The 16754-nt window shown below is 35.3% G+C and overlaps 1 protein-coding gene across 1 annotated transcript; it reads left to right on the forward strand.

Moving 5' to 3' along the window:
* The first annotated feature begins 785 nt into the window (after positions 1–785).
* On the forward strand, positions 786–11242 carry LOC132565131 (leucine-rich repeat-containing protein 74B-like). Its single transcript, XM_060229746.1, has 15 exons — positions 786–874; positions 1141–1238; positions 1915–2090; positions 3110–3217; positions 3374–3467; positions 3707–3756; positions 4021–4102; positions 5776–5861; positions 6094–6288; positions 7939–8031; positions 8907–9021; positions 9306–9475; positions 10317–10405; positions 10860–10870; positions 11211–11242. The coding sequence occupies exons 1-15, from the start codon at positions 786–788 to the stop codon at positions 11240–11242; spliced, it is 1488 nt and encodes a 495-aa protein (XP_060085729.1).
* Positions 11243–16754: the final 5512 nt, after the last annotated feature.

The following is a 16754-nucleotide window of genomic DNA, read 5'->3' on the forward strand; positions in this document are numbered from 1 at the left end:
CGAAACTGAATAAAGTATGGGATCGCCTGTATACCTTGTTTTCCACGGGTACTCTTAGTCTGGTTTCCTCTCACAGTAAAACCCTCGCGCACTTCCATGAAGGTCAAAAAGAATTATTAATATAAAATCGAAAAAGTTGTTTTGTAATTGCTGTAAAATAAATAAAGTTTATTTATTCTTAAATATATACATGTAGAAAACCGGATTTGATCAAAGTGTATAATATTGAAGATATTGCACATATGTGCCATGTAATTTTTCGGAGAAAGTGTCTCCAAGTTATGCCTACCCCTATTTGTTAGATCGAACAAATTAAATACGTTTAAATCAACCCGATTACCGGAGACATATCTATAGTGTAACGTAATGGAATACTTTGTCAATGGCAAGCAGTAAATATGTACAAAAGCACGACCCTACATCAACATGATGCACCGAATATATTGATTAAAATCGTGCCATTTTGGGAAATTATAAATTTCCTGTTTACAACGATTCCTTAATATTTCATCTTTCGCGTAAATTTAATTGAAAATTATTCATAGCGGAAATTAACATCTAGATATGCAAACCATCTTGAAATTGCGTCGCTATCGGCAATTTTACCGCTAAATTCTAAAACTTATTGCATAGTTTTACTCATATCTTCCCGTCATTAAGTACAGGTACAAGGCTATTGCGAAAATATATCATTTCAAATCCCGCGATATCTATCGCGACGTCACAACGTTATATTATGACGTCATAGCTTACTATGGAACCAAGTTGCCGGATGAAGAAAAGATATGTCGGAAGCACAGTTGGAGGAATATGACATTCCGACATTTGATGATAATGGCGACGAGGAAGTGAAGAAAGACTTGTTGTCAAATACGTAATTTATGATATTCAGCTGACCAAGTGACAGCACTTTAATAGTTTGATGGAATTTTAAATGTCACATGAAGAATGAGCATGTTTTAGAAGGAAAAAAAATATGATGTTATTTTCCAATAATTCTACATAATAACATTCTACTTAATGCAACGATTTATGAATTCGCTATTTGGTAAATGTTTGTATCTACAATTCAATATGTAGGCTTAGTATGTAACGATTATAGTTGTAAACTAATTATCATCGTCAACAACATATTTACAGAAGCTCCTCCTCCGTCACGTCAGATGTGTCAAATGGGAAACGTTCACGAGAGGGATCTGACAAAAATGCAGATGCAGACACCGATCTGGAATTGGAAGGTATTGATCAAATATGTACAAAAAGAAATATTGGTATATAATACTCCACTTCTGTCTCGATTCGTTTTTCATGTTACGTTATTTTCTAATTGAAATATAATTTCATTTTTTATCTTCTAAAAAATTTTGTTTTGTTTTATGTTGTTGCTACTTTTGACGTCTCCTGACGTCCGATTTTGATACCTGCCACACATCATTGGCTGTATTCTGTCAGTGACGGAAAACGACTGTTTTTAACAGTACAATAATTCACCGAAATAACACTTTTATTTCAAGATCACTTAAATTATTTATTTGATTGTTATATATGCATATATAATTGTTGAAATAATTTATGCTCAGTATTGGACATGATTTTTCGGAAACTTAAGAAAACTGCTCCAGTTTAGCACTTGATTTTAGCACAAGGTGAACTGCGTTTAAATTAAATCTTGATATTATGTTTATCAAATTTTTATCCGATCGACGGGTCGTCAGTTCTCATTCCGTGTTAAAAGTTCGAGAGAGTTGTTCAAAGCGATCACACGGATTTTGATAGTTGTGTTGTCTTTAACCACTTTCAAAGTCCACACACAGCACCATACAGTAAAGCTTTCACTGCGCACGCTATCAATGTTAGTGATACAGAGACTGAAACAATACACAAATGAGTACAGGGCGATATTTTCTGTTACAGAAGAGAAGAAATCGGCCTTTGATTTGACTGGACGTGCCCTGTACTTGTCAGTGTGTAAGAGTCTAGGCGTCATCCCTGTGTCGTACTTTGTGCGACACATGCAGGACACAACAATAAACATGAGACATCATGGACTGGGCAGTTTGGGTGCAAAGGCGCTGGCTCCTCCCCTTATGGTAAACTGTTACGTAATGATACATGTTTAAGATTACTATCAATGTGTAGCGAATATACACACCTTCTACACCATTCTTTCTTTTTTTTTGTTTGTTTGTCAGATATCAGACATTAAATGTTTACTTGATTTTCCAGTGTATCAATAATCTGCATTCTGACTCTTCTTTCATCATCTCTATTTAAAGCGAATGTCACATGGCGATATCGCAGATATCTTACTCTATTCCTAAGCAAAGGAAATTACAATGAAATGAATATTATAGAGAAAAAATACTTATCAATAATGGTAATGTGGATTTGTTTTATATAAGGAAGAAAAATATAAATCATAATTCATATGCAGTGATTGAGCGGATGTGGCGTTCTATTACTTTGGTTGCCATGGCCTGCTAATAATCTAAAAGTGAACCTTATTCAATATTCAAGATGTTTTAAAAAGTAAAGTGAATGACAATTTAACATCAGTATTCTCTATTACATCAGATATAAAGTCATGGTTGTGTGTAACATTTACAGACATGTTTTACGTATACATACTTCATGTATTGAGCAAAAAATAACACAAACATGTATTGTGAAAAGTAAAAAAAAAAAGGATGTAATTTTGAAAATGATACCATATTACATGTACTGACATTTCGAACCTCAAACTTACAGAAACGTGTGTATTGATTCTTGTAGCAAAGCACATAGACTTGTATGTACCAACATTATTATATAGCAATGGAGAAACAATATATCAAATTGTAGTAATCACGCTAATGTGGGCCAACATGAAGAGGGAAAAACCAAGGTACCAACGGGAGACGAAGTAGGTGATTCAACACTTTCTGGCGTCCATCGTTTCATGAACTTAGTCGGAAATATCACTACCTTTTTGCGTTTTGTGTCTTCTCACATTATCGTTCATAAAGAATAAAGAATTTAAGTTCATGTTGTTATACAAATATAAATGTATTCAAATATTGTGTAATTTTTCAAATTAGTATTAACGTTTGGATTATAACTTTGATTTCAGAATAACACAACAGTTTTAACACTAGATCTTCAGGATAATTGGCTGGAGGGTGAAGGCGGGGAATATATAGCAAAAATGTTGAAAGAAAACTGTTACATCACCGACCTGGTAAGTCTGGTAACCACGTGAGGTATTTCTGGGGATTCAGTATTGCCTGTTTAATCATGTTGACAGTTATCTGAAAATATCACTTGGCTTGACATACTGTAGTAACAAGTAGATTAAGTTAAACTGATAAATCATGTACTATTGTTTTTCTTTCAGGATATTTCAGAGAATCGTCTGGGCAGTCGGGGAGCCGTGGCCATCTCTAACATGCTAACAATAAATATCACGCTCAAATCCATAAATCTAGCAGGTACATGAAAACAAAAGTTGTGATATATTTGAGAAAAAAAGCGTGTTTTATTTCAATTTCAAAGTTTTTCCTGTCATAACTTGATCAGGTCATGTCTTGATAACCATATCTCATAAAATCCACCATCGATCGTTAGAGGGTGTTAACTGTTCCAAAGTAATGATTATCATTATTTATAATGTCTTTGAGGCATTCATCTTGAAACAAAGTATTAACAGTTATGACATATTTGTTTGCAGGTAACCAGTTTTCTGATGTCGATGCTCCTGCATTAGCCGAAGCTTTTTATGTGAGTCTACACAGCTCGTCTGGAGACTTTCGTTTTGCAGTAGAAAACGTTTATGCGTGTGTTGATTTTTCTTGTGGTTACATGAAGTTATTTAGGAAGATCATAATAGGATATAGCATGTACATATAACATTAAGTAAGATCATAACGTTTTTGTAAACAACCCGAATGTATTATGTAAAGAAATCTATTGCTAACATACGTCTTTGAGTAACATGTATAAAAAAAAGCGTGAAATAACTGCTAATGCAAACTTTCTTCGCAGGAAAATAACAGACTGAAGAATATCAATTTAAGTCATAATTGTTTTTCTGATGGATGTGGGAAAATTTTAGGACACGCTATTGGTAAGTCTATCATAAGAAATGCTCGGGACAGGAGTTAAGTACGAGTTGTCTCCCATGACGCGATCAGCGGCGTCGTTTGAAAGTGGAGATATTGCACTCCTCCAATATATCATATTGCTCCTGTTGACCACTGGGTGACCACTAAACTAGTCTATACACTCGAGTGACGACCAGGTCAGTCTACATCCCAAAGTGAAGGTGGCCATAAGGTGACCATCAGACCAGTCCATACACTCGAGTGACAATTAGACCAGTCTATATCCCAAAGTAAAGATGGCTACAAGGTTCTCTACCTAGTTACCACAAGTCCAGTCTACAACTCATGGTTCTCTGGCTAGTTACCACAAGTCCAGTCTACATCTCATGGTTCTCTGGCTAGTTACCACAAGTCCAGTCTACATCTCATGGTTCTCTGGCTAGTTACCACAAGTCCAGTCTACATCTCATTGTTATCTGGCTAGTTACCACAAGTCCAGTCTACATCTCATTGTTATCTGGCTAGTTACCACAAGTCCAGTCTACATTCCATGGTTCTCTACCTAGTTACCACAAGTCTACATCCATGGTCTACCACAACATCTACATCTCATGGTTCTCTGGCTAGTTACCACAAGTCCAGTCTACATCTCATGGTTCTCTGGCTAGTTACCACAAGTCCAGTCTACATCTCATGGTTCTCTGGCTAGTTACCACAAGTCCAGTCTACATCTCATGGTTCTCTGGCTAGTTACCACAAGTCCAGTCTACATCTCATGGTTCTCTGGCTAGTTACCACAAGTCCAGTCTCCATCCCATGGTTCTCTACCTAGTTACCACAAGTCCAGTCTACATCTCATGGTTATCTGGCTAGTTACCACAAGTCCAGTCTACATCTCATGGTTCTCTGGCTAGTTACCACAAGTCCAGTCTACATCCCATGGTTCTCTGGCTAGTTACCACAAGTCCAGTCCAGTCTACATCTCATGGTTCTCTGGCTAGTTACCACAAGTCCAGTCTACATTTCATGGTTCTCTGGCTAGTTACCACAAGTCCAGTCTACATCTTAAGGTTCTCTGGCTAGTTACCACAAGTCCAGTCTACATTTCATGGTTCTCTGGCTAGCTACCACACGTCCAGTCTACATCTCATGGTTCTCTGGCCAGTTACCACAAGTCCAGTCTACATTTCATGGTTATCTGACTAGTTCCACAAGACCCAGTATATGTTGTAAGGTTACCTCCAAGCCAATTTATGTCCTACGTGTCTGTCTTGACGATATTGGAATTTGACCACACCGTGTTCCATTAGATAACCAACGACAGAAAGTTCGTCATACATCGAGATAACTACCAACTCTACATTTTAATGGCGAAAGCGATGAATAAATCCAGGTAGAAAGACGATAGCGATGACTATAATTTTTAATTTCTAATAAATTTCAAAAGAAAAAATTACATAACAGTCGTTTAAGTGTGCAAGTGGAATAAAACCAATTGTTCTAAGATGTCAGTTTGTTTTTTGACATGTAATGTGGTGTTAGGAGTTCAAAAGGTGTGTCAAAAATACGTATACAAGAATACCAGGTAAATACATTGTATGTGAATGGTGTTTTCCTCACATTTACAGTTTTTTTTCGTGTATATAACAATTTTTAAAATAAATTTGTTATATCTGTTTTCTCTGTACTTAAATAGGCGAGAATGAGACGATAGAGATAATCGACCTTAGTTGGAACTTCTTTCGGAAATCAAGTTTAATGGAAATTTGTGATGGCATTGCGGTATGTTTTCCCAAATACAAGTTTATCTACTGTAAAAAAGTTGAATTGTATTTTGTTTTCAATATGCCCATTTCCTATTCCCGTGACCCGTAAATTATACAATACACTACATAGCATTGTTGTTATGAGAACGCTTTCCCTCCTCATTGCAAAGAAAAGTCAGTGCTTCTGACCTTCTCGTATGTAGAATAAGTGTGTCCTGTTACAATAATGATGATTCTCTACTGTTCAGGGTAACTGTCGTCTACGAGATGTCAACCTCTCAATGAATGGGTTCGACAATGAAGGCGCTTTTGGAGTGGCGGATATCATCAAAAAGAACAACACGATAACAACTTTGAACATCAGCGGCAACAGAATAGGTCCCATTGGAGCCGTATTGATAGGAAAGGCGCTAGAAGTCAACGATGTACTTATCAAATTCATAGTGAGTGATTCTTATTGATGATGAGCTGTTTCAAAGTCGTTTTGAAGTTAATATAAAGATTTGTTGAACGAAAATCAACATTTGAATACCGTCATATGAACGAAACATAATTCGAATTCAAAATTATGCTGGTACACGGGCAAAAACAATACATACCAGTACACGTGGATAGATGAAACAGTACATGTAGTACGATCTGTTTGTTCAGAAGGGAAAGCGTATTTTTTCATCGGCGATACCAGCCATGTAGATAAAGGTAAATGCTAAATGTTAAGTTCGCAAATAAAAAACCAAGGTGGTAGCAGTACAGACTGACGTGTTAATAAGTATAATCAAATACAGAGAAATGTTCTCATTCAGATCATGGCGGTTAAAACACTGTAAAAATGCTGATGACGAATTGTATAGTTTTCATCAACCTGTATCTCTAGAATTCGTTTCTAATGATGTCCGTCAGTGTTTGGGCATTATTCACGGAAAAGCGTAATATTTGTTACAGCACTGAAAATATCGAGTCAACGACTACATGTAATAAACACAGAGAGTTTGAGCGAGCAGATATATTACTGTTGATTGACGATATAAGAATCGAAATCATTTTGTAATTATAAAATTCAAAAGTTGATCGTCGCCGCTGGCCAATAATAAAGCGATTAGGATAAACGGTTTTGGAATGGAAGGCTTGTTTCGTTTACCGTTCAATGTATCTGCCGTGTTTGCTGTACTAGATGTCTAGGGCATGGTATATTTACAGAGTGACGTAACGATACTCAAATGACATGAATGAAAAGTATTCATTTTTACTGCGCGTCTCTGACCAGTTGGAAAGAATATCACACGTACATGCGTATATATTGAAAACTGTTGGTTACGTTGCACAGATTGAGGGCAGAGACTGATACTGGAAAATGAAAATAGAATATAGTTATATAAGTGAACGGAGTAAGATATATGCGATTTGAGTCGGCAGATATTTTGTATATCGAACGTGGAGTTGAACAATTTGTTTACTTTGTTTTGAAATTCACCTACGGTGCTCATATGTCTGGAAACCAATGGCTTTCAATTTTTGAACATTGATATTACAAACACCATCGAAATGATACCAGTTTCCGACTTTGAACGTATTAATCTAATATATCTTATAAACATTGAGCTATAATCACAGCTGACTAAGTGGATGTAATTCAAATTCAGATTGTTCATCTAATGTACTGATACTTATTAAGTAAATATACATATACGAATACTTATATACAACGTCACTCATGTACAGAACAAGACATACAAACTAATTTTGAAACCGTCAATGCGACTGTACTGATCTCATAAAATTTACAAAACAATTAATTTTCACAGCAGTAGCATCTTTATAACATCATTTTGACCTTCAATAAACTAACTTTGTTAAGAAATTTCGCGTGATTGAGTTTAATTTTAGATCAATGTCTCTAACACTATGTTCTGTTGTGCTGTAAATTTGTTTTGATATCGATTGTCCAAATTTTTCATGTCGTCTACCGTGATAGGATGTTGAAACAAATAGAAGAAGGAGGATTCATAGATGATATGACATCATATACATGTACCTATATTTGAAAAAATTGTTTATATTAATTAACTTTTGATTTTTTTTTCTGTGTATATCAGTTTGCTAACAACCCTATAGGCGTGGAAGGTGCCAAGGCTGTCCTCAGAGGTGTCAACAATGAAAACAGTATCGTCACTTTTCTGGACCTGTCGGTAAGTCAGTTAAGGGCAGTTTAAACCTGGGACGCCATGGCGTCAAAATGAGCTTAAATTTTTTTTTACTGTGGTACGTCACTAAATTAACCATTCTGGTGAAAAATTAACGGACTTTGCTGATGAAATTGTGTAACGTTTCCCGTTCTTTAATTGATAAGTTAAACTCCATGTTAAATGTAGTATTATCATTTTTATCACGTGATTACCCTGATATGGATGTAATGGCATCGTTGCATTATGACTTATGTTATGGACATTTGTGTTATACATATGTAAATCCGATAGATCAGCTGTTATCGACTGAAGGTATCAATTATTTCAGTTGTGATGTCATAATTTGATGTCGTCAATTATGACGCCACATATGAAAGTGTAATGGATGAAGGATACGGCAGAATTAGAGTTTAAATCAGTCAAATATTATGTTACACAAATTACTTCAAAAGTATGAACGTTTTGGAAGAGTAACATAATCTTACTCGAGTTTCTTTTCTCTATGAAATTTGTGAAACTCGTCATGAATTTCTCAATTCAACTCGCCAGAAGCTCAAGAAAAAACTATAGACTGAATTCCTAAATCTAGGAACTGGAAAATCATGCAAGAACTTGAGGGTATGTGTATAAAAACTCTGTATAAAGATGTGCTACCATTATTACCGTATCAGATTCAAAATACCCTGTTTTTCATAAGCATACCATATTCCAGCATTTTTAGTGCTATTCTGTTTCGATAAGATATCATAATGTAATATTTGACTTAAATGTACGTTTAGACGAAAATGATGCTACTCAGAAAATATGTTTATTATGATAAGCATTCAATTTTACGCTGTTATACAAAACATTGAACATGAATGCACTTTACCGTCCAGGGTACTGAGGTTGATAAAGACTTTCGGACATTGGAAGAAACTTTAGTCAGAGAAGTTACCGTGCTGAGGGCTCGAGTGCTGAGTGACTATGATATACCAATAAGACGAAAGCCAGGTAAGAGAAATGAGGAAATATTGATGTGGCAATACCATTTTTAAATGCAATAATAAAAGTCCATCCCTTTCATGCTTACAATCGTACGCTTCCTTAAGAAGGAAATGCACACTTAATGCCATTCCGTTGGTATCGGTTATCTATCATTTATGATTGCGTGAGAAAGTCAGCCATTTATTGTAACTTGATTGCGATAATAACACTATATTGTGTTATGATACCATCTGTGGCTTTATTACTTCATCTCATTAATGTTTAACATAATCTCTTTTAATCAATTGTAGACAAGTATCTATTCGGAACACCACTCTCTCTGATATCTTCGGATATGATTATGTCTCTAATGAAGAAATATTGTGAAGAGAACGATGTAAGGCTTTACGATGCCTTGGTCAATGCCGACAAACGCAAAGAAGGCGTTCTGTCCTCGTATGACTTCATAGAAGCCGTACAGGTAAATCAATAGACAAACTAAAAATCAAATAGCAATATATCTAAACACCATACTCTTCAAACATTCACAGAGTACTAGTGTTATTGTTGGTCGCACTGGTTTTCAATGAATTGATGAAAAAGTAATTTCTATAATACGTAAATGTTCCACGTGATGTTGTCTACTTTGCTTTGTTCCGTCATTAATGTTGTATATTCAAAGCATTTCATGTTCGTATTGAATACAGGTTCTTTTCTTTTACCAAGATATCATTGCAGCTTATCTTGTTTTATAAGGAACGTTATTTTCTCGTTTATTGAAACACCAGTCAGTCTTGCATCCAGTTGTTATAATCACTAATGACTAAATGGATCATTAGGTCAAATTCCAGTAAGTATTGCATTATCCGTTATATAACATCCACAACGTCGACAAAAATGTTCAGGTTTCTATGAATATCTGATTGATTGACATAATCGAACAGCGAGCAGAACCTTCAATACCGAACCAACATTACCGTACACGTCACACTTTCATCTGGGAATCGTATACTCACCAAAGTAACTGCAAATGTTCGTGCGGGTATGATGTAAACAGGATGTCATTTTAATCCCTTTCCTCACTCCGAGTCCTTTATAGTGTTATATTAAACAAAAGTAGAGATACAGTTTTTTCATCACCTCACTGGTAGATCAAAAGCAGCAGACATCCATTATTGATAAACATCGGTGATGTGTAATAAGTTTTTGTTCTAATGACACATCCGTCAGCAGGTTGCAAGACTTGCTATACCGTGTTATGTTTGATCATATGAAGGTCAGGGATACTAAAGTTGTTACACATTTTGTTCTGTTCGGATAAGAGTGCAGGAATAGAACTTTCCGAAAAACAGGGAGATAACTTGACCACATTTCTGGAAGGTGTAGCGAGTGAAGGCTTGGTTGACTACAGGTAAGAGAATTGAATATGTTTGTGCTTACAGTTGAAAGTAGGAATATAATTAGGAAAAAATTTTGACAAAATTTTGTATCATATTATTTTGTATTGAAATGGCCAAACACCAAACTCATTGCTGTAACTGAATAGGCATGTCCATCAGTCACCATATTAACAAAACGGGTACACGTGATCATGGCTTTGCTGTAGACAATATGTATGACATGATATTGAAAATGTGATCAATATTCAGTGTGATAGCTGTTAAAGACATAGTGTGGTTAAACGTTGAACATGTCATTAAATGTAATTAATGAAATTATATGCAACCAAAAACAAAAGAAAAATGAGGTCAATGCAGTAAAAACGTATACAATATCAAATTCCAAACCAAATTTGCTGTAAATTTGGATTGACGGTGTTACTGATTATTCGTTAACTTTAAAGATGTCTTTATCTTCTATTGTAGTCCCCTTAAGGGTAAGTATGTATGTACCATTATTATGTAAGGGTTTTAAACCTAAATCTTATCAGAGCATGCAATCCTGCCATAATTCACTTTGTCCTTACATGATGTACATTTAATATATAAAGAGTGGTGCATACACTAAGATTATTAACATTTTGATGCAGCATCGATGTTACACAGAACTTATCTAAATACAATGTACTACATTTTATTGTGCCTAGAAACCCTTCCGTATACGATTTTAAGATATGTGTTTTGGTACATTTCAATTTAAACCATCAATAAAACGATTTCGTAAATAAATACACACGTAAGGTTTACGGCAGCTTGTTTTTGATATCCTTCACACAGGTAAACAGACCACAGTCGCCGCAGTTGAATGAGATCGTCCACATCAGCTGCATTTAAGAACATCCATTTATTGTCAAATCAATCAAAACTATATCTATTTGTGGACATAATAAAAATATTCAGATTGTGACAACATTTTTTTTATTATACTGTTTTCCGTTTTTGGTATCACGATAAACTCCAACACTTTTATAAACTATTCATACAAAGATGTTAGGTACCCGTAGTTAAACTCGTTTGCATGCTATTCAGAAAGGTGACATTTTTAGCAAGATGATTCCGATTGAAAACAGTGAAAAAAGGTTTGGCAAGGATGGGGAGGATAATTACAGGTATCGAAGACAGTGAAAAATCGACATATCGGGATGGAAGTTACAAAAGACGAAAACATGTAGGTCGTATAGGTATGTAAAATGCTAATGGTACGGAAAGACATTAGGGGCATAAGGTATGTAGATGACAAGACGAGAGAGGGAGAGAGAGAGAGAGAGAGAGAGTTACTGGATCAAGAATTAATTACAAAACGGTGATTGATTAGACAGACGAGGACGGGTGTTTGTGTATCGCACAGACATGGATAAGAAAAATAGAGACAACTGACTTTGATGAGAGATAAATTTTTGAATATTTTGGCTCATTTTTCATGTGTATCTTTTTCTGAGTTACCTCCTTTTTTGTTTGCATGTGTGTGTGGGGGGGTGAAGGGGGAGGATGTGTGTGTGTGTGTGTGTGTGTGTGTGTGTGTGTGTGTGTGTGTCGGGGGGGGGGGGGGAGGAAGGGTGTGTGAGGGTGTGTGTGGGTGTGTTTTGAGTGTAGTTAAGGAGTTGTGAATCAGATATCAAATACCAGATCAGAAATATCAAACGTGCATACAGTGACTTTATGGGAGGGGAATACTTAATGAGACATTTCTATGGACGATGTCTAGATATTTCAGGTCAATTAAGCTGTGACATTGTATTTCTTCTTATATCCCAATACCATACCTTTAAATTTACATCCGGAAGTATAGTGATACTTAATAACATTTAAATGGACCTGAAAACGTACAATATGTCCAATTTGAATTCAAATTAAAGATACACAATATGATGCTTTCATATAGACAAGTAACGTTCCGCGACAGCGGTAACTAAATTATTTTGTTTAATCTCGATATAAACCTGATCGTTGGCATAACTTGGTGTGTAATTTAATCATATCGATTAAATGTGTAAACCAGGAATATTTGGTTGTTTGTTTTTCATTTGTGTGTATCCAGTATCATCGCTGGCATGTGGTTATCTGAAGACATTAGATGAATACTGTCCTGTTTATATGCAGTGCAATAAATCAAGTGTACTAAGTGCAGTAGGGATTAAAATTATAAGGTATTTAAATGTCAGTGTTAGTAATAACGGCATCTTAAACTGAGAGACTACCGATTGTATTGTTTAATCATGAAATGATTTGACACCCCGCCACATGTAACTCATTATGTTCATGTGGATTTACATTGTTTCCAAATTCTCATTGCATTGAAGAATAGCTTGTGCCAAGTAGGATTACTTAAAGAACAATGCTATCAATATTTATTGTTACATATCTTTATGATTCTAGCGATTCTTTTTGCTATGCGTTCATTCAGTTGGAGGTGTCTATTCAATAAAGGTATTGTCGACCAACCACTGAACATACCACAAAGGGACAGGCCTGGTAAGCTAGCTTCTACATATGCACTGTCATGGCGACATGTGTTCGTGACGTCACCCATCCGGGCAATCTTATCTTTATACATGTGGTAAATTGTATTAATGTGTGTTTAAATGAATAGAGTGGCACGGATATGAAAATGGCGTCTTTACTGTTTTTATTGAAGATTCCTGTATATATGGTGAGTATGTATAGAAAAAAATCATTGTATTTGTTGAAAGGAGTTTTGTCTGAACTAAATATTTCTATATATGTTATTTCAACTTATGTTTAAATATACGTGAAAATTAAACGTCAGTGTCGCAAACAATTAGTGTACATACACCTTCTTATAGATCATAGACTAATGAGATATAGTGTTTCGTGTGCCTATTATATATTTATAAAGAATTTCCAGCAGGAATTGCATTGTATAGATGTGGAGATTTGTTATCTCTGGATCTAGGTGCAAGTTATCAGATTATCTTGATCTTGTATGAATGTCAAATCATCACAAGATGTTCTTTATATAGTATTTTCCCTTATATAGTTGTAAGGGCATCACTTACTATCACCTGTTATCGCTATATGATGGACGGATAATTAGGTTATACTTCTAGAGTTTAATAGATAAAGCAATACATTTTCTGTCATATATGGAAATGGTGCATTTAGTACCCAAGTTTTTATCTTGTTTCATTCAGTGAAGTGTGTTAGGCTGGCAATGCAATGCTATCGTTTTTATATGCGTATATTTAAATATCATATCAATGTTAATGAATATCATTTATCAAGTTAGTATATTAACAAACGTGTACCTTCATTTACTCTATGACTGAGTCAATGGACAGCGTTATGCAATACTATACTTACTTGCATACGGTACGGGTGGAAGAAGCATTTAGTGGTAGTTTAAGTTACCACAAAATACAGGTGAATATTCAGAGGTAATCTTTTTAATTTGTTACCGCTGTCATTAATCAAAGTATAACGTTTCTCTTCAAATAATGATTCCAATTAATTAAGTCTAAAACATATCAGGGGTCCAGTCAATAGTCGCGTCTTGTTCATTCGATGTCTCTCCTACACATCCAGTCAATAGTCTTGTCTTGTATCATTCAATGTCTCTCCTACACATCCAGTCAATAGTCTTGTCTTGTATCATTCAATGTCTCTCCTACACATCCAGTCAATAGTCGTGTCTTGTATCATTCAATGTCTCTCCTATACCCCCAGATAATAGTCGTGTCTTGTATCATTCAATGTCTCTCCTACACATCCAGTCAATAGTCTTGTCTTGTATCATTCAATGTCTCTCCTACACATCCAGTCAATAGTCTTGTCTTGCATCATTCAATGTCTCTCCTACACCCCCAGTCAATAGTTGTGTCTTGTATCATTCCATGTCTCTCCTACACCCCCTGTCAATAGTCGTGTCTTGTATCAATTGATGTATCTCCTACACTCTGTCTATCGTTGTGTCTTTATCTCCTACACCCCCTGTCAATAGTCTTGTCTTGTATCAATTGATGTATCTCCTACACCCCCAGATAATAGTCGTGTCTTGTATCATCCAATGTCTCTCCTACACTCTGTCTATAGTTGTGTCTTTATCTCCTACACCCACAGATGATAGTCGTGTCTTGTATCTCCTACACCTCCAGTCAATAATAGTGTCTTGTATCTCTTATTCCTCCAGGCAATTGTCGTATCTTGCATCATTCGATGTCTCTCCTGCACTTTCATTAATATAGCTTTCACACATTATTACAGGGTACATGTTTGATAGAATCGTAGCTAAGGACATATCAGCTTGACAGAGGCTTAAATCCTAACAAGTACAACTCCCGTATATGAAGGAAATGATGCGATGAACAAAATCCTAGATCTGTCCTTAAGGTAAGTATATGGTTTCATTTCAAAATTAAAAAAAGCAAAAACAAAAAACAATGATTGGTATATTGATATGTGCCATTTTCAAGCAAATCCTTTATATGTAAATCTTTATGATTCCTTCCTTATAAATAGCTGTAAAAACGTTTTCAATTTTCTGTTTAGACAATGCAAATAAATGGTTTTATTTGGTTATAACCATGTTAGCATACCATCTGTTTAAAAGTCATTCTGACAAATCGATAAATACCTCTTTGATATTAGACTATACCACGATTAGGTCTAGTGTTGCGGTTTATAATATGGGTAGAAGTAAAAGATGTACTGAGTAATGTTAAATGAAACGAAAATGTAATGATGTAGTCAGACTTTGGATTAACATGGATGCCCGTCCTGTAAATTGTATTGTACCACATGAATAATTGTACGATACCGACATGACAATGGGATAGATAATGCCCGTTAAAGCTATATACCATTCTCATCACGTTACACATAATCAAACTTGTCCAGCGAACAATGTCAGAAACAAACGCCCAATATAAGAGCAGTCATTTAGAACTACCTCGTGGCCGTCACGCTTGCGCAATTCAATTCTAGTTGATAGATCTCACCTTTGGACCAACTGAGTGTACATGGGCATGGACTAAGTCACAATGATATACAGAAATGTTACTGGGATAAGGGTTAGTTAACATATACTTTACATATAAACTAGAGCATGGCGTAATTCTGTAATAGATAGAATTACCAATATATATACATGTTTTGGAAAAGAATCAAAAGTTTGTCTTACAATTAAGCATGGCTATGTGGGCCTGATTAAAATGTAGTTTAGACATATGCCAGATGCGACGTAGAGATAATTCAGTTTAAATACTCGCCAAAAAACATCTCCATATTTAAAACAGTCCTATAGGCAGGTGTACAAAAATGCTTTGTCATGGTGTAAGAATTGAAAGAATGACTTGATGTGATTTTAGCGAACAACGACAGTAGACGTAAAATCAGCGGTCAGGCAGATCACATCCTATCTATGAATTGCTTGTCTACAATAAAATAATTCTCCAATGGGTATACCCCAAGATACTTTTCTAAAATGATGCAATTTCTTTTGGAGTTAGCTTTGAGTACTTAATTACTCTAGTGCTCCCTTACTGTTAGACATAATTCCTCACTGGTTGCGATATAAGAATGTCTATTGTAAATAGTGCCCTAATGTATTTTGTTTGATATACCCAAGTTATAAACTCAAACATGTATCGCTCCTGTGGATTCTAATATTCTTATATTAACTCTATCCTACAATCGATATCAATATACGTATGGCCAAAGATTAATATGGGTAGTCCGATTGCTCAGTGGTAACGCTGTTGCCTTTCATCTGGGCTTCCGGGCCTCGAATCACGGAACAAACGGGAAAAAGTATAGGGGCACCTACCCGACCATGTGCTGTTCCGGGTACCCCAGTTTCCTCCCACAATAAGATCCTTCGCTTCCATCAGGGCCAACAAGAGAGATTAATATAAGTTGGTAAAAAATGGTTCGCAGTTATCGTAGAATACATAAACATTAAAGAGGAATTCTCATCTTTTTGCTTATAAACTCTAATCGTTATTAAATGTTCGCAATTTCATTTATTTCTGTGTGTACTTGAAAGACCAACAGAAAATACTTTCATTATGAAGTAGAAAGCTATGTTAGATACTAATAGTAGTGCCAATATGTCTAAGGAGTAAATGTTTCGATGTATTACGCTATGTGAGGTACTGCTAGTAGTGCCAATATCTCAGTAAATATATTAGATGTATATTTCTGCTGTAGTGTTCAGTGATAATTAATTAGCTTTGTAATAATACTTGAAATCAGTAGCAATATCAAAAGAAAAATTCTAAAAATTGGAATTTTTTAATTTTTAGTTTCCAATGTGACATATACGAAACCACAATTTGCGCCCGTTCTCAGTGAACAAATGCACAA

Source organism: Ylistrum balloti, unplaced genomic scaffold (genome assembly GCF_031769215.1).
Source record: "Ylistrum balloti isolate Yb309-2 unplaced genomic scaffold, AGI_CSIRO_Ybal_v1 Utg369572, whole genome shotgun sequence".
Classification (NCBI taxonomy): Eukaryota; Metazoa; Mollusca; class Bivalvia; order Pectinida; family Pectinidae; genus Ylistrum; species Ylistrum balloti.